The sequence below is a fragment of the Mytilus californianus genome, unplaced genomic scaffold, assembly GCF_021869535.1.
Source record: "Mytilus californianus isolate M0D057914Y unplaced genomic scaffold, xbMytCali1.0.p SCAF_6, whole genome shotgun sequence".
Taxonomy (NCBI): Eukaryota; Metazoa; Mollusca; class Bivalvia; order Mytilida; family Mytilidae; genus Mytilus; species Mytilus californianus.
The window spans coordinates 22,515,400-22,539,681 of NW_026262712.1; the positions used below are offsets into that span (position 1 = coordinate 22,515,400).

At 31.3% G+C, this 24,282-nt stretch overlaps 1 protein-coding gene across 2 annotated transcripts in view; it reads left to right on the forward strand.

Moving 5' to 3' along the window:
• LOC127704335 (soluble guanylate cyclase 88E-like) overlaps nucleotides 1-20,622 on the forward strand; it is a 208,183-nt gene extending 187,561 nt beyond the window's left edge. For both annotated transcript variants that reach the window (XM_052208350.1, XM_052208351.1), the window contains exons 7-12: nucleotides 1,140-1,286; nucleotides 2,921-3,067; nucleotides 10,717-10,873; nucleotides 11,356-11,465; nucleotides 14,408-14,497; nucleotides 15,365-20,622. In XM_052208350.1, the coding sequence (XP_052064310.1) occupies nucleotides 1,140-1,286; nucleotides 2,921-3,067; nucleotides 10,717-10,873; nucleotides 11,356-11,465; nucleotides 14,408-14,497; nucleotides 15,365-15,952 (1,239 nt within the window). In that variant the 3' untranslated portion in view covers nucleotides 15,953-20,622. The remainder of the gene's footprint in view (nucleotides 1-1,139; nucleotides 1,287-2,920; nucleotides 3,068-10,716; nucleotides 10,874-11,355; nucleotides 11,466-14,407; nucleotides 14,498-15,364) is intronic.
• Nucleotides 20,623-24,282: the final 3,660 nt, after the last annotated feature.

Below are 24,282 nucleotides of genomic sequence, written 5' to 3' on the forward strand. Positions count from 1 at the left end.
AAATACATACAAAAGTTTTTTTGAAGAACCACTGAATGGAATGAAATAAAACATGGCATGAATGTCCCTTATGAGGTGCTGACCAAGTGTTGTTACTTTGTAACAAATCCATCAACCAAGATGGCTGCCAACGGGGAACTTAGTTTAACAAATGATCCTATGGGAAATATATACAAATGTCTTCTTCTAGAAACCCGCTAATGGATTGAAACTAAACATGGTATGAATGTTTCTTTAGAGGTGCTGAACAAGTGTTGTTACTTTGTAGCTGATTTGTCATCCAAGATGACTGCCAGTAGGAGGAGTAATTTTAACATAAGACCCTACAAGAAATACATACAAATGTTTTCTTTTAGAGAACCACTGAATAGAATGAAATCAACATGACATGAATGTTCCTAATGAGGTGCTGACCAAGTGTTGTTACTTTGTAGTCGAACCATCATCCAAGATAACCGCCAGCAGGGTACTTAGTTGAACATAAGACCCTATGGGAAATACATACAAATGCTTCTTCTAGAGGAGCACTGAATGGAATGAAACCAAACATGTCATAAATGTTCCTTATGAGGTGCATGAAGTGTTGCTACTTTGTTGCTGATTTACTGTTCAAGATGACCACCAGGATTTTTATTAAATTAAGGGGCCAATATGAAACCAAATTTGGCCTCAATCATTATTAGGGTGTCTGTTATGATTTAATCTATTTTTACATGATTTCCAAATCCAAAGTAGAATCAGGTGAGCGACACAGGCTCTTGAGAGCCTCTAGTTTATTTTTATTGGTGATGTAGTGTTTAGTATTGTAGCACTGATAGAATTAATCTTTTTTGCAAAAGTTAATTTTTTTAACAATTTCATTATTGTTTGTAGTAATTATAGAAAAGTCATTAAAAAAGAACAGAAAAATTGTAAAATATCTTTAGGAAATTATATGCAGATACTATATACTAGAAGAAATCGGCTTCCATTATTCAAGCTTTACACCGATACTTTACACTAGACAAAATCTGCTTTCATTATCCAATTTTTAGACCGATACTTTACACTAGAAAAAATCGTTACATTACCAAGCTTTACACAAAGTGAATTGTCTGGAAATGATGGTCTTTTTTTTCATCAACACAACTTTCGAACAGGAACAACAAAAGAGTAAAATCTTGGAAGAAAGTATGGAAAAGCTGGACGCAGAAATGAAACGAACTGATTCCTTATTGTATCAGATGATTCCAAAACAGGTAGCAGACAGACTGCGAAGAGGGGAACCAGCAATAACTACCTGTCAGGTAATTTAATCAATACATTAAGAGTTTAGATGTATGGCACATTAGATAGATTGAATGATTGATAGTGGTTGAATGCCCTGTCCGCACAAATGTGCTATGTCATCAAGAAACTGAATCTTATCAAAATGATTCATTATAAACTGAAAAGGAAATGACCTATTACATATATAAAACTGTAAAGTAAAGAAATGTGTTTTGTCATAAATATAAAAAATTTAGTAAAACACAAACTTAATTGCTATGAACATGTTGAACATAGATCAACTAATCAAGACGTTAAACTTTATTATAAATGCTAATAACTAGTACGCTAATTATTAATTATTTATAAAAGCGAAATATTGAAATAAAATTTCGCCTTTAGCAGTCAGTTAGGTTTAATTTTTTTCAAATAAGCTCAAAACATCGCTGATGTGTTATAGGCTTACAAGCCAACTTTATTTGAATCCGCATACATGCGATCTTCCATCTGACCCTTGGGTGTATATTAGTTGTGCATTTGCTAAGCATAATCAGTTATTAAAAAAATACAACAGAATGTAAACATTGAAAACTTAATAAAGGGAGCTAACGATTTACATTTTCTGAATTACATCATAAAATCAAACAGACCTGGACCAGTATACGATTTGCACGTGCTTGTCTGGGTATTCATATTTATATTTATGTTGATATCGTGTCTAATGACCATCAGCATTATTCGGACGTCACCTCGATGGTTAATAAGTTGGCGTCTAGTCAACTATACACGAAATGATGATACATTATAACAAGTTTATGCATTTTTAATTACTTCTTTTGGACTTTTTGTTATTTTGATATATGTTATTCTATGCTATAAATGAAATGTAATAATTTTAGAAAAATCGAGGAACACGAACAGACCAACTAATATTATATTAGTTATCAAAGATGTTCGCTGTTGAAATTCAAAATAACTGAATTTTTATAGATGACGTCTATTTCAATTAATGGCGTATAATAAAATCGTGAAAAATACTTATGTGGTCATGTGCTTGTTTTTGAAAAACAAGCATTTGTAAAATAACATGTTTTTGGAGGTCAAAATGTGTCTCCTTATATTCCAAATGAAATTTATAGGAATAAAAGAATGTTAAACTTTTGAAAGAAAAATATAGCAGCACAAAAAATAAATTTTAGTTATTTTATTAGAAATGTATTTTAGACGCAGGTTTAGAATATCTTAAAAAAATATAGGGGTTGGTGGGAAAACATTTGCATGGACAAACCTAAGAAAACTGCAGACGGGTTTTAAGATACTTATAAAACTTTTTAAAAATGAGAAGGAAGATTCGTAAAGATCACACTAACGAGTAATCTGTGATTCGCATGAATTAGCTACGATTTGACTTCCTAGTACTTGTATATTTCAGTCTTCGTACATAAAAAAGAACAGAAATGGGTAGAAGAACGTTAGGATAATTAATTAAAAAAACTTTAAATTAACTAGTGTCTAGGCAAATCTATGCAAAAACGTCCTTCCTTGAGAGTTGATGCAAAATACATTACGGTATTACAAAAGAATTGAAGAACCACCAAGACTAAATGCATAACATATAATCTAGCACATATTTCAAACCAAACATTATAGTTGATTGATTTTTATGATATAGGTGTTTGAGAATGTGACAATTCTATTTAGTGATGTTGTCGGGTTTACTACAATATGCAGTCGTATAACACCCATGGAAGTTGTTTCAATGCTGAATGCTATGTACACGTGCTTCGATCAACTGAGTGAAACACATGGTGTTTATAAGGTAATTATACAAACATTTATAAAGAACACAGCAAATTATCTTTTCATCTTTTCTCTTGGATTTATATTGCAATATTTTTCTCCAAACTGCTAGTACCAGGACGGTGGATTTAAATAAAACGATAACATTTGAGTTATTGTATAATGAAATGTGTATGAAGCATTTCAACATTTAAATTGAACATTGCATGAAATATGTAATTTATTAGAAATTTTTTCAGCAATGTGTGTGATTTCTGATCAATCGTTCTTTAAAGTTAATGTAAGCATCTATAATAGCGGATACAAAGTTTGTAAGGGTTATAACATCGTCGTTTTTGAGTAAAAATAAGCTGTAAGTTTATACTTACTCACGTTATATGATTTTCATTCGAAAGTGCTTATACCAAGATAGGACTTTAACATTTGCCAATTGTTCCCATAAATATCGTTTACGAAATTTTCTAAACCTTTGCCAGTATTTAAAAAACTAGATTTTTTCAAAATGAATTAAGTACATTTTGAAATTCTTTATTCTAAAACGCTTGTTGAACATCTACACTTTGTTTATAAATATATAAATTGAACCTGTAACATGACAGAGAGTGTTGTGTGACATTGTTTTATAAAGACTAATCAGGTTAAATGTTATTAATTTAACAGTATATCCTAAGTTAATTCATCAACGTTAAAGTTCTCATTTTCGTAGAATGAATCATACTTCTAAAATATCTATTTGCAAATCTATAAGTGCGGTTTGACCTGAAATGATTATATATATAGGGACCACACTATGTTTTGTGGTTATTCACGATAAAAACGTCAAGAATGTCAAAGTTCTGTTTGATGTGTTTCCGTAAAGAACAATTTGTAACGGAAATAAATAAGGACATCAGATGATTGATTTTCGTGTTTTGTCCATAATACTTTGAAGGGAAACTACCAAGGGTCTTTGTGAAAATATACGAGGTATCTTAATCATTGTTCTTTTTAAGTTAATGACAAGCAGCAATGAGATGCTTTTTAAATAGATTCAACTGATACAAAAATCACACAAACAGAAAATAAATGGGAGTGAATTATGGGATCGGGAATTGCACAACATCTTTTGCTTTTTACATTTAGACAAGGAATTATTTGAATCTAGAATAATTTTGAATTCTGGAAAAATTTATCAGAAATGTATAATGAAAACTAACCCAACTTAGTGCATGGCTAAGGTTCAAGTTACTTTTACTGATAATTCAGTAAGAACTTACAAACCCCCTTAGCCGTGCATGCATGGCTAACTCTCCTAAATTGGCTTAGTTTTTATCATACATTTCTTATCAACTTTCCAGAATTCTAAATTATTCCAGATGCACTTGTTTTTATATTAAAATGTGCTGCATCACCTTTGCATATACATGAATAAAACACTTGACAAACAGTTTTTAAAAGCTTTTTAATTGCTTCAGGTAGCGAAAGTTGAAGTTCATGAACCGTTGGTGCGAATAAACACGTGTCTTAAACAGCTTCAATTTTATTTCCAGAAAAATATCCTGCTAAAATTTTTACAGCTGTTCCAATGCGGTATCAAAAATCCTGGTAAACACATGATTGTGCTTTCATATATTGTATTATTCTCTGCTAGGTTCAGAATTTCTGCTGATCAACAATGCTGGCCATGTTTACACTTTTACATCAAATGAGTAAACGACCATAAGATTGTTCACAAACACCGGGGATATATATCAAACAATTGACCCCAAAGTAATGAACAGTCCAGAAGTGTTCAAAAAGAGTTGAATGCAAAAATGATTTCCTCATAGCAATTAGAATGTTTTACTGTTAAAAATATATAAAAGGCCATCTTTACTATCATGTTGAAATATCATATATCCGTTGTACAAGTTAAAAGTGAATTTTTGTCAAATTTTGTACAAATTGTAATTTGAAGAAGCATTTTTTGGACAAATTATAATTTGTACAAAATGATAACTTGTACACAACATATACATCTAACAAACAATTATGCCACGTTATAATTTTAATGTCCATTCAACCCTATAAGAAATTCAATTTCTAAGTGTAAAACATTTTCCATTCTGAATCTAAATTGGCACAAATAATCATATTAAGGAATTTAAATTCCTTACGGTTTGTTTTTTTTTCGATCGGATGAAAATATATGGTTGCCAGAATCTATTTTTTATTCAGGTTCAAACACATTTTTTTTATGAAACTACAGAAAAAAAGTCTGTTCAAGGAATATTTTATAATAAGGCCACTTTTTTAGGCCCCTTGAATTCGGTAATCAACTAAAGGCTTTAAAGAATATGTGTTACCCATCTGGATCTATATGCATCTTCAATAATGACCACTCTCCAATATTATAGACTAGCACAATATTCTAGATCAAAACATCTTTTCACCTAAGCTTGTTTTACTATCACTAATGCTGTTTACAGCTTATCTAGTACTTGTGTGGATTTTGCCCAAAAGGCAAATATGACTAAAATCATTATTTAAGAGCAATAACTCCATCTGAAAGAAGCCATCCAAGGAATTAGTCATTTTGGCATTTTTGTAGATCTTATATGGCTTATAATTTTGATGTTTACAGTTTCTACTTTCTCACTATCTATGATTAAGCCATAAACGCCAAAAATTTATGAAAATTATCATTTAATGGCAATAATTCCTTGAAAATTCACCCAATGATGTAAGTAATAATGGCATTTTGTAGATCTTGTACTGATACAAATTTATGTTGTTTAATTTCTGTCTTCTATTAAAGTTTTCGAGATATTTTGCAAAAAAAACTGAATTTGGCAAAACTCATCAATTAATAGAAATAACTCCTCAAGGAGTCATCCAGTAGTTTCGGTCTCAAAGCATATAAGTAAAATATGAGGTATGATTACCATTGAATTAACTAATTAAATGACGTATACGTTGGCAACTTCAACAATGATCAAAATTCATACAGCATAACAAGTTATTAAAGGGCCCCACATGAAAAATGTTAAATAATTCAAACGAGAAAACTAACGATCTTATATATGTCTTAATATATGATATACAACAACAAACGACAACAACGCATTACAGGCATCTAACTCAGGACAGGCACATGCAGACTGTGGCGGGATTAAACATGTTTGCAGACTTCCAACTCTCCCTTTGACCTGTGACAGGGCTGTTACAGCACAACAAAAGAACAAACTATAAGAATAAGGCTTGACTCATCAGATTTACACAAAACATACAAAAATAAATACCAAAAGGACTTAAGACACAAAGTACAGTTTTAAGAGTACTCGCAGTTATTTGCTGAATGCTAGTTCAAAGCCAAAAATATTTACTAAAAATATCTACGATCTAAAATATCTGTCAGTACGTATTATATGGATGTAGTGTAGAGATGTCGCAAACAGTCAGAAAAAAAAACTGATTTTGTGCAATGTTTGAAATGCGATATTAAAATATCCACAAATTTCTGTTTCTGTATTTCAGAGATAATACCAGTAAGCAGTATTGATATACATACATTGTTTGATTTATTTTGTTTGATCTATAAAAGCGTAGCGTACCTACTAAAATCTTAATTCATTACCAATCGTGAACTGGTGCTTTTCTATTCCCTCTCTTGGAATTAAAGCGGAGATTAAAAATTGAAAACACATCATGCAATCAATATGTCTTTAAGATGTTTTTATCAAATGCAATTGAACAATGTAGTTTCTACAGTAGCCTTTACTAAAACATTTTTATTAAAGGACACCATTTATCACATTTCACCAGTGAGAATAATTACTTCTGTTGTGTTGTTGGGATCAACGTTTGTCACTTCATTTTTTAACCCTGTTGTAAATAATGAAAACGTTCGTGAAGTCTTTGTTTCATGTGATTATCCTGTATGGCTTTATAGAGTTAATTATCCTATATTTTAGAGATATTACTATCGTTAAAAAACTAGTAGCTATTATCGTTCCTAAAGGAATATGTTTAGTCTAGTCTGGCGTTGGTTTAGATGGACATCAGGTGGCAGGAACGAACTATATTTATGTCAAATATTTTATCGTGGTTTTATTTAATGCCAAATTATATAAATGCAAAAATGTAAAATAAATTTGTTGTTTTGTTTGCTTAAAATATGTATGTGCGTATATGAATATCACAATAATGCTCTATGGTAATATTTTAAGAGCTGTTGTTTCCTACGATCAGACAGATAGGCTTACCGTTAAAAGATAGTTCTAATTTTTGTCAGTTTTTATTATGATTTATTTATTTTTAGTGATAGTTGTCTTAGATAATTTTGTATTATGTGTCCTCCAACCTTTTTTTTAGAGAAAATAACAGTTGCAAAACTTTGTGAAAACATTCGTTATTTGATCACTCGTGAACTGTCTAAACAGAACGGAATTTATCATATACTTGTAGAAAATAATGGTATAATTGTACCGCTTGATAAAACTAATTTATACATATATTTATTCAATAAATTTGAAGAATTGTCTTAGCCGTGTGATATGACTTTTGTTATCAACTGCTTCCGGTATATATCAACTGTTTCCGGTTTATATCAACTGCTTCCGGTTATTATCGCATGCCTTTCTTTAACGTAATCGCAAAGCATTTCGACGTCATTCTGCAAATTCCGGAAAATAAACCTCAGTGGTACATTTAAGTGAAAAACATATCTAAGTAGAATAACAGAAGGAATATAAGAAACAGGAAAATATATTACTAAAAAACGCAAAACAAATAATACAATAAATGAATTTTATAAAGTTTTAAAAAAGTTTTCATGTCTGCATGGCTTCTGGTGAATTATATGATAAAAAGAACATAACATGTCATTTTTCATATCAGACCCCTTATCAGCCCATGGTCAAAATCATCCCTCGAGCCTGTCGGCTCTCGGGCTAATATCATAACCTAGGGCTGATAAGGGGTCTGATATGAAAAATGCCATGTTATAATCTATATTTATCGGTATGACGAAATCTTATCACTAGGACAGAAAGACTGAACATGAAATGATTATTCAATGTACATGCTTTATAAGTCCTTTTAATTTCAAAGGAATAGATTCAGGAAGGGTCACTATTGGCCTTAATTAATACAAATAAAAATTTGATGACGAAAAATGAAAAAAATATCTGACAAAAACAAATTCAACAAGCTCGGACTCTTTAAAATTATCGCGATGTTATTATGACGTCATGATTGTGCACTCTAATGAAGAAAATAATAGTTTTAACTGATTTGTGCATAATAAAGGGAACAGTAGTATACCGCTGTTCGAAATTCATAAATCGATTGAGAAAAAACAAATCCGGGTTACAAACTAAAACTGAGGGAAACACATCAAATATAAGAGGAGAACTACGACACAACAGAAACACAACATTAAAATGTAACACACACAGAAACGAACTATAATATAACAATGGCCATTTTCCTGACTTGGTACAGGACATTTTAAGAAAAAAATGGTGGGTTGAACCTGGTTTTGTAGCTAGCCAAACCCCCCGCTTTTATGGCAATGTTAATTATAACATTAAAATGACAACATTACATGACAGGACTACAATACAAATAAATGAGAGAACATATAGGACAGAGAAACATACGAATAATAGCTAACAAAAGGTACCAGATTTAAAATTTAATACGCAAGACGCACGTTTCGTCCACACAAGACTTACCAGTGACGCTCAAATAAAAAAAGTACGAAAGCCAAAACAAGTGCAAAGTTGAAGAGGATTGAGGACCAAAAGTTCCAAAAAGTTGTGCCAAATACGGCTAAGGTTATATGTCTGGGATAAGAAAATCCTTAGTATTTAGAATAATTCATACTTTTGTAAACAGTAAATTTATAAAAATGACTATATAATAGATATACATGATAACACCGAAGTGGTGACTAACTACAGAATAAAAACGTATACATAAAACAACATAAAGCAGCACATAAAAATTCACAGCCGAGTTAGCCAAAGTGATCAACGCTAAGAAAAGGTGACGTCACATTTGAATTTCTAAAATTTCCCCAAAATAGGATAGAATTGGAATAGTTTTTGCTTCAAACGAGATTGGCCATATGCAAGGACCACTATATGTTTTTGTGATGAGATGTATCTGACCCATTTATATCTTTTTATAACAATTTCAATTTGGTCAAAGTGTGTGGCCAATGTGTTTTTTTTAATTTTTAGATAAAATAGACCTTACAAATGCATAAAAATAGGCAATTTGGCTTCAATCTTGAAAAGTATCATCCTTTTGAAGCTGTCAACATTGTTGTAACGAACAGCAGGCAACAAAAGTGTTTATTTTATCTTAATTTACATATTTAAGATAGTAAATACAGGTTTTTACATTAGTACAACAAAGTTTGATTTTTGGGACCAATTTAAGGCCTTCGTGGCCATACTCCTTTATTTACGTATTCATGGTATGTTATAGATAACAGGTAAATCTTGCATACATATTAAGCTTCATTCTCTTATATTGATTCAAACTTCAGATACAAAGTACCTTTCTTTCATATTACTTTGTGGAATAATGAATTATGGGAGGTATAGCAGCATCCTCAATCTGACCTACATTTTACGCTTACTCTATTTTTATTCAGTTGTAAGTCGGCGTTAGAATGGGACCTCTAGTCAGATAACATGGTGTTATTTTGAGTTCAGGAAGGTATAAAAGGGGTGTTTAAACAAAGTAAACAAGTATGCTTCATTGATGAGTTCATTTCCCATGTGCCAACTGTCTGACAATTATTGGAAACACGGATTTGTTTTCTCTTAATCGATTTATGACTTTTGAACAGCGGTATACTACTGTTGCCTTTATTTATATGACTTTGTGTAAAGATACATTCAGTGGAATATAAAAAACTTTAATTAAAAGGGGTGAATTTGATTATTTTCATTTATGCTTCATTGACTTATATGAAATTTTATTTCAAAGTTCAGTTTTCATATTCTGCGCGCCTTACATTTTAGTCCTTTTCAAACTGTAGTAACATTTTGTTACTATTACTGTTTAAATAATGTTGTTTGGCATTTTGCAATTTTCTTATTACCTTAAAAAAAATCTATTTGACTATTTGTCTTTTTTTCTCCTATTTTTATGCCCCACCTAGGGGCATTATGTTTTTCGGTCTGTGCGTCGTTTCGTTCGTCCGTCCGTTCGTCCGTCTATCCCGCTTCAGGTTAAAGTTTTTGGTCAAGGTAGTTTTTGATAAAGTTGAAGTCCAATCAACTTGAAACTTAGTACACATGTTCCTTAGGATATGATATTTCTAATTTTAATGCCAAATTAGAGTTTTGACCCCAATTTCACGGTCCACTGAACATAGAAAATGATAGTGCGAGTTGGGCATCCGCGTACTATGGACACATTCTTGTTGTTAAATAACTTTTCTATCACATTCATTACTTTTGCAATGCTTCATACATTATCTTCAAATATTAGAATAGAAAAAAAAAATTTTCATAGTTTATGAAAGTTGTTTTTACATTATCAAGGATTACTATGAATAATCGATACCAATTGAAGTATAAATTTGAATCCATAGTAGCCTAAGTCTGAACCTAAAATTGGTAAATCCCTAAAACAAACTAACGTATGACGCCGTATGATTTAACTATAGACCTTTTACACCCATAACAGGTAGAAACAATTGGTGATGCTTACATGGTTGTAGCTGGCGCACCAGAAATATGTCCTGACCATTCGGCAAGGATACTTGATATGGCACTTGATATGATTAACGCCATTGTAGATCTCAGGGATCCTTCTACTGGCGGATCAATGAAAATACGAATTGGTGAGGTCTTTGTTTTGATCATTGAAAAGGATTTTGAAGAAGAAAAAAAACTGTTTCAAGCAGGAGTTATTCACTCCTATTGAAAAGCAAAATATTTTAAGACATATGAAGATATGCTTATCTTTTTATATATTTTACAGAATTAAATAAAATATCAAATATCAATAACTTTCAAAGTTTTGATAAGCTTAATATAAAATAAGATGTCTACTTGTGTACTTTTTTTTACATCCAGAGTGGTTTAATACATTTATTATGATAAATTCAATTCATTATAGGAGAGTAACATGCTCAACTCAGTCAACAGATCTTCGAAAGGTCGGCAAGGTACCTGTAGGGTAGACCGAACCGCACATCCTCTGAATATTCATTGTATTTCGTTGGCAGTCAATATTACACGCTTTTCAAACTTGTACTCTCACTTTCAATTCCATATCAATTATAAAACCAAGCCTTATGATTTCCATATTACTATTGTTTAGGTATCCATACAGGAAATGCCGTTGCGGGTGTTGTGGGTATTAAGATGCCAAGATACTGTTTGTTTGGAGATACCGTCAATACTGCCTCTAGAATGGAAACCAACGGAGAGGTAGGATAAAAAAATAAGTTCAAAATTAAGTAACTAGTGGTTCATCCGCAACAGTGTTTGTCAAATTACACGTTTAAGGTATTTTACATGCAAGAATGATTATTTTCAAACGGTAATTACTCTATGAGACTCTTCATTGTATATTTCTGTTAAGCGTTCATTTTTATAAGCATATATGAATGACCGGTTTTCATTGCCCTTAAATACATAAAGATTCTACCACCGTATCGAGTGTGATACGATATTTCTCTACTCCAGACACTTTAATTTTCAAATTCAAACCGCGAGGCTATTGCAGTAGACAATGTATTGACTGATAAAGTTTTTTTTCAACATTGACCAGACAGATTTCTACTTCGCCAGAATTGTCTCCAAATTATTCATATTGGGGTTTTTTTCAAACGGTAACAGATTTGACACGTTGACTTTAAAGTTCTTGATAGTCGTTAATTTCACGGTGGGTAAGGTTGTCTTGCGAGAAAATGTTCGGTGCTTTTGATTTGGTCCTGATCGTTGAAAATATTTAAACAAAGATGTAAATTATGATTTTTGACGTTTTCCCGAATATAACACGAGAAGAAATAAACAAAAGTGCCCATTGATTAGATATAAGAAGATGTGGTATGAGTGCCAATGTGACAACTATCCATCCAAGTCAAAATTTATAAAAGTAAACCATTATAGGTCAAAGTACGGTCTTCAACACGGAGCCTTGGCTCACACCAAACAGCAAGCTATAAAGGGCCCCAAAAATGACTAGTTTAAAACCATTCAAACGGGAAAACCAACGGTCTAATCTATATAAAAAACGAGAAACGAGAAACACTTATGAACCACATCAACAAACGACAACTACTGAACAGCAGATTCCTAACTTAGGACAGGTGCAAACAATTGCAGCGGGTTTAAACGTTTTAATGGTACCAAACCTTCACCCTTATCTGAAACAATAGTGTAACATCACAACATAGAAAGACACACTATAAGATATCAACTGAAATGGCTTAACTTAATCAAAAGACATATTAACACCAGTCCACATACACTGAACAAATAAATTTGATCTATGATACAATGTAAATACAAAATAAATAATCTAAGGGAAGAATAATTAAAGTAACATGTTATACCGCTGTGAATTGTTAAACAATTTAATAAAAACAATATGCTTGAACAAAAATTTAGTCAACTTTCTATACCAAAATCAGCACGGCAATTGTTTTTAGGTGAAAAATTGTAGCAATTTATCAAAATTGTGCATTTCAACAGTTTAAACATGTGCTGATTCTGTGCTGGTGGTTCTTGGTGTTGTAGGTCCTAATACTGGTGATTTGTGACAAGCCGTAAGTCCTATTTGAATAAAACGTTACAGAATCAATAAACTTGAGCAAAGAACTGTATTCAAACAGATTTGATCCTCCTATTTTACTTTTAGACATCTATTTGAGACTGTAAAGATAGCGTTTTCAAATAATCGTAACTTCATACTACTTAAAAGGACAATATCTTCAGTTCAATATCAGATGTAAGCATATTTGATTAGAATAGTTTTGCTGTTAGGTGTGAGCCAAGGCTCTGTGTTGAATACCGTACTTTGACCTATAATGGTTTACTTTTACAAATTGTGACTTGGATGGAGAGTTGTCTCATTGGCACTCATACCACATTTTTTTATATCTAATTATTAGTGTATTAAATGTACTAAAAATTTGAGATCACCAACAGTCACTTTGCGTGAAGCCCGACCATTCAGTGATCTATTGATATTTCTTTGCGTCCGTTTTCGTCATCGTCGACCTAAAATCTTTCTCTAAAAATTTAGGCCTAATGTTACCAAACGAAATTTTATAAGGGAATTTAGGTTAAAAAAACATTCGAGGGCTGGGTCTATCATATTTTGTCGCGTATGAAATACAACAGCAGTAAATATTGTATGAATCTCTATCGGCTTTCGATCACAACAAACCCCAAACCCTCCTTTTCCTTTAAACAATATCATTGTAGTTGATTTTTTTCCAGATATATTGCTACACAGAAATCCGATTTTAAATGTGGAAGACGCGTATTTCCTACGCGTAAATTTCCTACGCGTAACCAAGACGTTGAAATTCATTTCACTGAGAAACAAAACTTATCATTAAAAACTTATTGTTCATATAACAATTTGAAGGTCTTTTCATCTCACATGTTGAAAATTAAGATTTGAATGAAACTTTATAGATACTCAAAAATTTTTTTTTTACTTACAAAAACTAACCTTCGTTTTAAAAGCGGTGTTAGAAAATACCTTATCTTGCACAGAATCCAGAAAATGAAAACAACACGTTATCATGCGTTCGAAGCGCTTTTTTGGATTTACCTTTATCAGGAACGCTCAAAGCCGAATATTCAGTGTGTAGTTAATATTTTGTAAATACGGGAAATGATCAGCAGCTTCTGGTTTAAAAAAAAATTAGTTGATAAGTTTGTGATAATTCCTCCCTATATTGATATGAAATCTCAGTTGAAAGTCATTCAGTGAAAAATTTCGGAGTTTCTGCTGAGACTACAAAATATCAGTTCACGGATGACCACAGTGCTGTCAATTTAGTCCACATTTTCTTGTGTATAACGTTTTATGAAATAAAACTGATCAACCTTAATGTTACTTGTCATGAGCAGCACGACTGATGTCAAGTGTGAAGCAGAAAAGGCATATACTCATGGAATAGAATTATCGCCTTTTTGTATGATATTTGTATTCTTCAATATTTATTATATGTAGTCTTTTGTACACTGTTATTTAAACATCGATAAATTTTGATTTCCATGGTATTGCTTTTCTATTTTTTAATGGTGTTAATAATTTAATTTTAATTTCCTGACAATAAATAGTTGTGTCCATCTAGTTTATAATTTCCTCATTAATTAATATAAAAAGGAATATGTTTCTAATTTTGCAGAGTATGAAAATACACGTCGGTGAAACAACATATCGATTTGTGCAGGATGACGACTATATACTTCACGAACGAGGAACAATTGATGTGAAGGTAAAACATCTCAATATGAGAATGTAAATACTTTCAATTTATTCTGTTTTAATGAAGCAAAAATAGTTACCTTATAATGTGTCTATTAACACTGTTGAATATATGTGTATATGTATACATGGTCTCGTCAATTCACAATTAATTTCATAATTTGTAATTTTACATAGAATAAAGATGTACCACAGTTTTTTTTTTGTTAGTGTGAAGGGTTGGCGTTTATGTTTTTCTTACCGCAATATTTGTTTATTAAGCCTCCCAAACAAAGTTTGGAGACTTATTTGTTTTGCTCAGTTCTTATTATGATTATTATTATTATTCCTCTTCCTCTTCCGCCACTTTGAAATTTTCCGCATCCATTCTCCAAAACCGCTAGTCAAATTAACCTAGGGACCAAAAGAAAGGAGGGGTTTACTATAGAACCCTATCGGATTTTAATTGTTTTTGTTTTCAAATGATTATAACTTGAGAACAGTGAGTGATAGACAAATTGGGTCTTCAGTAATGACCATGGAAACATATGGCCTACTGAAAGGTCAAAAGGTCAATAATCATTAATGACCTTGACCTTTGACCTTGAATTGTTTTTCATTTTTCAATTTATTCAATAGGGAGAGTCCTTAGGGGTTTATACTTATGGGAATTGTTTGGGAGACTTCGTAACAGCATCCTGTTACAATCATTTCTTGTTTTTGCTATAAATATATACAAAATGGACTATGGCTCTCGGCTGTTCTGAAGTGAAATGAAACATGTATCTTACATTCAAGCACAAAATTCATTTCTTTTATGTAGGCATAACTGTTATGTTCAGTCGATGACATCATATATTATGTGATCTGTTTATTTTAAATACCTTATTTATTTCAGGGTAAAGGAACAATGAAAACATACTGGTTGTTAGGCAAAGGTTCTAAAGTTAATGAAAATCTAATTGGACAAAGATCAACAACTCCAGATGACAATATATCTATGTGTCCGATGGCTTCAATCGTCATGGAAGAAATGTCTCGAAGGTCATCATCACCGGATGTTCACTTTTCAAGGTCTCTCGACATGTGCGCAATGTACTCTCCTGTATCATTTGATGATATTCATCGAAATAAGATTCCAAATACTGTGCGCAAAGAAATGCAATTTAAACGGAATAGCAATGAAAGCTCACCGAATAAACTTGCTAGAAACGAACAAATTTGTAAGACTAATGGACTCAATATTCATGCGAACAGCCCAGAGAAAATTCGGACAGACCTAACAAAAGTCAATAATGTGAACGAAAATAATTTGAATGGTATGCTCAAGAATGGATACGTGACAGAAAAGGTAACTACCAATTTTTCTGCACCTGAGGGGAAGAAAGAATCTAATATTACAGTTGAAAGTCACATGAAGAAAAACAACACTAAGGAAAAGCTAGACCATAAAAGCTACCAAAGCAGTACATGCAGTATAGTATAAAAATAAGTATCTCCAGTAGTGATGAATTGTTATCAAACGATTGGTGATAAAATGAAATGGGATTTGTTAAAATTACAACAGTTGGTGACAATCTTAAATTGCTGTTAAACTCGGGGATTATTTTCTATATATATGTATATGTTACAAGAAGTTTAATTGAAAATGCATAAACAGGCGTAAAGATGGATGCAAACAGCAGTTAAGTTATATCTTGTGCAATGCCACCGTTTTTGTCTATTAAAAATATTTTCCAATTTAGAAAATAATACACAATGAACCTGCTTTAAAACGTACACATCATTTTTTACAACGGGTTCAATGACCGTTAACGAAAGTATTATTTGACATTGCTTAGATTTCATGTCATGAATTTGGCTATACTTTAGGTCCTTTGTGGTATTATCAGCTCTTTAACGTTTGTATTATCTTTTGGATTTTCAATATGTTGGCCTAGAGCATCACCAAAGAGGCATTGGTAACAATAACATTAGCGATACCAATTTTATTGCACCAGATGCGCAGGTGTCGAAAGGCGTATTTGCTGCTGTAACATTGGTAAAAATAATGTTGTTTCTTTCAAAAGAAACAAACGTTTCGAATATGGTACATCCTGCTTTTTCCTTGTAATACTATTTGAAGATGATATATCACACTAATTTAAATAACACAGAAGAAGCATGCTGTCTACATGAGAAAGTTTGTTTATTATCATCAAACGTTTTGAGAAGTTTCTAATGTAACTTTAAGTTACAAATTTAGAACATGATATTGCGGGAATTAAAGTTTGTGATTATTTTGGTCATAAAATACATTTTCACAGTTATACTTTAATTATAAAATCCAATGCAATCTTGAACATTTTGCAATTGGTTTAAAACAATACTACATTTCTTTTTCTTAAAATCGAAATATTGATATAGTTAGGTTGTCTCTACTATTCTGAAAAATATTGTGTCATATGAGTTAAAAAGAAAATGTTGCTGTATACGCTGCAAAATACTTGGGATACAACTTTTACTAAAAGTTTGATTCTTTTTATTGAATAAAAATTCAACATGAAACACTTATTAAAAGTCATCAGCATACACAGCCTCAAAAGTTAGTCCGATAATTTTATATTTGAATATATGCAATAGTATGTAAATAAAATAGTTAATATCCATCAGGTTTGATTTGAGATAACAATGTAAGAACGTTCAACATTAATCTTAAATTAACTGATTGACCATTTTTATTCCATTAAATGTCATGAAAAATTTGTATCCTTAAAGAATGAAACAATATGTTACGAAGACTTTTTTTGTTTGTACAGTACTTGATTTAATTGTTTATACAAAACTCAACTTTTTCGTCGGTTTTTACGTGTTTTCTTTCTACAGCTAAATAATCTAGTCATCTATGTGTATTTTTGTTTGCTAAATCACTATGTTTGTTTTTTTTAGATTTTATACCAAGCGTCTTTCATTTTTTTATGATATTCTAAAAAAAACCGTCATTTGCAATTCTGTATAATATTTGATCTAATCTGATTAGAATAATAAATTGCAGAGTGAAAATGACTGACGATTTGTCAGGTTTAAATTCAAACTTGGAACTATTTACATCTGGAACTATTATATATCATGTCCCAGTTTACATGAAGGGTGTCAAATGATATATATATATATATATATGTGTTTGTACGTCTTAACATGTAATAACCCAGGACTGACATTATTTATCTAGGTTTATACAGGGCTAACTCCACAATTTACATAACCTTGTGGTGATGCCACTGCATAACATAAGGTTATCAGATAGGGAATAAAACAAAACTATATTGATGTATTTGTTTAATATTATTTACGACGGACAGAAACAGCTGATCTGCTTAGTAATCCATCTACACCATGTACTGTGTAGTAAACGTAGATGAATTCTACGCCAAAAAGCGCTTGGCTAACAGAAAATTAAATTTCGTATAGCCCAGTTGGCCACGTCGTTAGGGTGCTGGACATAGGAGTAGGAGTTGCTACAATTTGAAAAAGGCATGAATGCTGTGGGAAAGGCAAAAATGTGATATAATAAATTAGTAGATCAAACATTGTTACTTTGTATACCTTTATAAGCATTTTGATATTGACAAATATTGTTATCTTCATTTTTATTTTATTTCAAATGATCAATACTTTTATTTCTCTAACAATGCGTCGTAGCTGTAAACGATTTATCCTTGTAATTGAATGTATACACGCAAATGGAAAAGTGATCGTTGTATGACTATATGCATTGCTTAAGAAGGTTTAAATATCATAAAAGAATTGTTAACTTTTTTTATGCAAACAAATATATGTATATATTACCAACATGATTAACAAGTGTAAATGAGTTATTTTCAGTTTTTATTTTCAATTTGAACTTGTGTAAAATTTATTTGGTTTGAACATATTTAATCTGGTTTCTTACCACAACTGATAAATTGCTTTTGCAAAGAGTAATATAATGAATTGCACAGACTAATTATATATATATAGTTTGTAACAAATTTCTCTGATATTTATATCGAACGTTGTACACAGTTAAAAAAATTCAGAGACTATTTCTGTACCTATATTCTAGAAGTTAATTCACGACAGTTAGTTTGTCAACATGTAATGTAGTTTATTAAGTTGTTTGGGTGATTTACAGTACTTTGATTAGATATAACGTAAATATAACCCCTTACGACCTTCCGCTTATACACTGACAACAGGTTGAATATAGTCTGTCATCAATTCTTCGTTTACTGTATATCTTATATATCGTTGTTCATTATAAACTAATTGAAGTATTGTTTATAAAAAAAACTAATATCTATTGAGGTAACAACTCACATCGTCGACAGTCTTTTTATATTTTCCCCCTGATCCAAAGTTTTCATTTTCTATCAGATAATTCCTTAGTAGATGGATGCCGCCTAGCATAAAGATGGAGAACGGTTCGTATTTCATTTCCTTTAATGAATAATCACGGAATTCAACATGATATGGAACACGGTTGCAACATGTACAACAGAAATAGCTAGTTTTGCGCATTTGAATGAACCCTCGGTTGGTTGTATTTCTCAAACGATAAGTTTTATTTTTTTTTTGGTTCAACATTTGTTAAGCATCATCACTCTTTTGTTTTTGTTTGGTCGTTGTTTTGTCTGACCTTTATCGATCGATGGTTGCCTATTTCTTACTTAAAAATAAACAATTAAGGACTATTTCCTTTGCCCTAATGTTTAAAAAAATCCCATTCTTTATTAAGAAGAGTTATTTGCTAAAAATTCTAACACATATTTCATAAAATTAATATTATCATCGTATAATGGTCAGCAGTTTGTTTGGAAATACTGACTATTATACATATTTATAAGTATGTTGCAATATTCTTATCATATAGTCATTTTAGACTTTTGGAAATACATGACGTTAATACACGGGTATAAATCTATGGGTATTTATGTTTTTTTTATTGAAAAGGGCAGTTTAAAAACTTGTTCATCATGTGTTGTATCTTGTCAGTTATAGAATCTATATGCAAAAAAGTCTATTTACTTAAGAAAAACTTTGTCCTAAGATGAAACTTGTACTGCATTATCATCCTAAAGCTTGCAAATAATAAAAATAAATAGCGACTACCTGGCATATTTTCCAATGGAACAGATTCTTTTAATGCCTAATTTTTTATCAAATATTAATATTACGGTTTAACGTTTTTTTTTTTCAAATTTCGTAGAATTCATTTCTATATTTGTAATTAAAAAAATATAATGTATGCATAATGCATTAAAGTGAAAATGGATATCAATATATCATAATATTTAATAAGTAAAATGATATGGTTGTATAAGGTGTAATAAACATGATAAATACTAAAATAATAATACACAACGTCACCATTCGACTTCAATTCTAATTTACTTAAATGTACGATGTCTACAATCTCCGTGTGCCGATGAATTTTTTTTTTGTATATTTCCAATATTGCATACTTTCTTTTTTTACTTAAGTTATAGTTTTTCACTTTTTAATTATAGGAAGAACTATTAGAAATATATATAAGTATGTTGCCGTCCATTTATATTGTACATAATAAAATTGAATATAAACATAATTTCCTCTGTATTTAATTTTCGTATTTTTTCTTGTTGAGAGCAAATGAAATCTGGCGTTTAATATAGATGTTCAGGAGAATCTGTTACAAATAATTTACAAAATGAAAAAATTGCAATACCATATAACTAGACGAATAAAGAAATAAATGGGTTGTTAAATAGATTATTAAATGAAAATATGAAAATAAATATACTAATGAATAAGATTTCGCTGACAATAATACACCGAACATATAACACCGAACATTAACGTGTGTTCACATCGCAAGTTCTTCAACATGTTTAGGTGTGATGTAATATCTTTCAACACTTCGAACTAAAAAAAAAAATAAAAAAATTCTACAATAAAAAAAGACGGATCATGTGAGCACGCTTAGCGTACGAAGTGTGGACAGAGGATCTGTACTTTTTCCTGATTAGATTCTGTGTCCTGATTTTTGTTTTTTATTACAAAAACCATAGTGTTTCATTTAATTTGTATATGTTTACCAATTCATAATGTGATTTGATGTACCTGTTACTTTTAAACAAAAAAATATTTATAAACTAATGTATGTCTTTTATATGGCATGAATACAAGACTCGGATATTTTACAGTGAACATTCTTTCCTTCCGGATCTTTTTGATAAACACTTTATAGACTTGGTGCGTCCGAAACACTTTTCTGGATTACTCTTCATCAGGAACGTTCAGAACGAACAGTTTAAAAGACAAGGTCGAAAAAAATACTTTGGGATCTAAATGACCATAAGAGACCTTCAAAGAACCGCAAAAATCATCTAAGGTCGGCGTTTTTTCAGCAAGATTTGGAATTATACTTATTTTATTTATAATATCTTGGGATTATTTTATTTCATGGATTTTCTCTTTTTCTTTGACATGATTCTTAATTATCCCCTTTATATCATTTGTCTATTTTTTAAATGTATTTACGGAAAATTCTGTAAAAATGGTTATTGACGATGCATTGGCTTTTGAAATCAACGGGCTTAACAGTGAACTAGGATAACTTTATAAATGTGTTGTCTCTGAAGCTTTTTTGTTATTCACCTACAAAAGAAACAACAAAAACTAAACAGTTTGCAATCCAAGGAAAATATACAAGAGTAAAAATTCCATGATGGATCTTCCTTAAGGTAGATTCAAAAGAAACAACAAAAACTAAACAGTTTGTAATCCAAGGAAGATGTACAAGAGTAAAAATTCCATGATGGATCTTCCCTAAGGTATTATTTCCGACAGAATGAACACACAAGTATAAGACAAGAATTACACCAGACTAAGTGGAGCTGAATAAACTTTACAATCCAAATCAACATAAACAAGGCATTTTATCTGAATTGATCAAAGCTTATCGGTAAGATATTCATAAGAGTATTCAAAATCTACGATATAAAAGAGGGACGAAAGATACCAGAGGGACAGTCAAACTCATAGATCGAAAACAAACTGACAACTCCATGGCCAAAAATAAAAAGACAAACAAACAAACAATAGTACAGATGACACAACATAGAAAACTAAAGACTAAGCAACACGAACCCCGCCAAAAACTGGGGGTGATCTCAGGTGCTCTCGTGATGGCGTCCGTAAAATTTACGAAGGGATGATTTCAACTTCACCATTTGGAACTCTTGGTTTAATAGCTTCCTTGTGAGCAGCAATCCTCTATCAAGGAAATCATGATAGGAAATACAAGCCGGGGAATATCGTATCAATTGGGAGATATATACTTCGTATGCAGGCGCTGCTGGAATGTTGCTACATAGAAATGGAAAGTTCACAATTAGGAAGCTGAAATCATCTCTTTTGTCGTAAAGTTTTGTTTTCAACCGACCGGTACCTCATTGTCAATTTCTAGATTTAAGTCAAGATATGAGGCAGACTTAACTGTATCTGTAGTATCCTTTACCTCCAGTTCGATGGGATAGATTCGTTCAACATAGTCACCAACTTTTGTATTATTTAGTGAGAGAACATCATCTATATAGTGGAACGTAAAGTTAATGGATATTGCTAACTTCTTATCTTTCTTCCTAAGAAGTTCCTGTATGAAGTCAGCCTCATAATAACAAAGAAACTTGTCGGCAAGAAGAGGGGCACAATTGGTTCCCATTGGAATTCCGACAGTCTGTTGAAAAACACGTCCTCCAAACGTAACAAATATGTTGTCAATCAAGAAATCAAGCATCTTGATAATGTCAGTTTCAGAGAATTTTTTGTTTGAATCAGGGTGATTCTTTACAAAGTAGGATTTATTCCTCCCCAAGACAAGATACTTGTATCTACGTTCGCCATTCTTTTTAATGAAACAAAGTAATACCAACTCTTTCATAAGCACACGGGTTTCTGACCCTTTCAAAAAGGCAGAGGTTATGGATGTCTTATTTTCTTTTCATTTGCTGAGGGTTTTTTTTTCATGACAAATATGCTGTTATTTCAGCAGATAAAGCCTCAGACAATATTGTTTTTTAAATGCAAAAATCATTAATTGCAATGCTTCACTTAAGAACTTGGAATTCACAGCAAAACTGAGAATCCCACGTTCCTGCACTGTTCAAAGAGGAGATTTTAGAAAATCGAAAAAAAACGTCCTTTCTTCATTAGTTTTTCACATAAAAAAGGACGATACAAATCTTTATACTGGACAGTTTACGTTTATGACCTAAACTAAAAGAAACTTGAATAGAACGATATATAGCCGGGTCGTCAAGATGTCCGACTTAACATTAAAAGTTCTTACCAAAATTCTTTCTTTAGTAAAAACTGGCCATCAGAGATATTGTGAGGAGGTATATATTCAAGCGGAGGTGTCAATCTGATGTGGACTCTATAAAAGTTCTAAAGTTCTACTCAAAATCTTCAATCACAATCTTAACAATTTTGTAGTAATATCAACACTTTTGATTTTTCCACGCTTCACACTACTATCCACATGCTCAATTGAAAGATCGACTACATCGTCTCTTTAAACAGCTTTTTCTGCAAAAAAAAAAGGGAAACGTAAATACAATCATTTAGTTTAGGTCAGGAACATCTTACTTTGCGAAGAACAAGACTTATTCACACAACAAATACACAGAAAATGGCAATATCCTGGTTAAGTCCCAGCTGGGTGGGACTAAACCAAAATTAGAAAAAAATTCAGCCGAATTAAATACAGTTAAAAAGCAAAGTTCAAAGCTCTTTATTTCCAATCAAGGGCAACTGACGGGACATAATGACAACAATACACAATACATTCTCATTCATAACACATACAAATATAAATTAAGATAAAAATTAAAATTCACATAAAGTGGATGAGATTATCACGTCCATCCTGTTTTAGTTCAACCTTCCATAGTAAAACAACAACTTTTTCATAAAGGTGGGACTTAAACAGGATTAATATATAGGTGTTTTCCATCAAAAGTCTAATGAAATACAGTTATATATTAATCCTGTTTTAGTCCCACCTTCCATAGTAAAACAACAATTGTTCCATAAGGGTTAATATACATCTGCATTTCATTAGATTTTACAGCAGTTATATTTTATTCCTGTTTTACTCCTTGGTTAAACAACAATTTTTCCATAAGGGTGGGACTAAAAGAGGGGTAAATAAAGGTCAAATAAAAAGAATAACTTGAAAAAGTATATTAATGGTATCCTTTAACTTTCAACCTACTGCATATAAGACGGAATCAACAATTATTCATGATATCCTTCTATTATCCCATCTACATGAAATGTAGAAATATTCTACGCCTTGTGCCTAAGTGTGTTATATAACATCAACCAAACCTAACATGTCAGTATAAGATTTATGACGGAATAAAGGTCAATTTCATTATATCTTTTATTCCGTCCTCGCATTTTATTTTATATGCATTATGTACGATATATGTTCAGTTGATTCCATGATGGAGCTTTTGAAAGAGGAATATACAATTATATAAAATAAAATGCATGGTAACCTTTGTGTTTTAATGTTCTGTTTTTAGACATTAAAATGAATATATTTGATACACATAAAGATATACAAGACCACAATACGTATAGATTATTACATGGCATTTTTCATATCAGACCCTTTATCGGCCCTAGGTCATGATATCAGCCCAAGAGCCGCAGGCTCGAGGGCTGATATCATGACCTAGGGCCGATAAAGGGTCTGATATGATAAATGACATGTAATTATCTTTTTATCATATACTTCAACAGAAG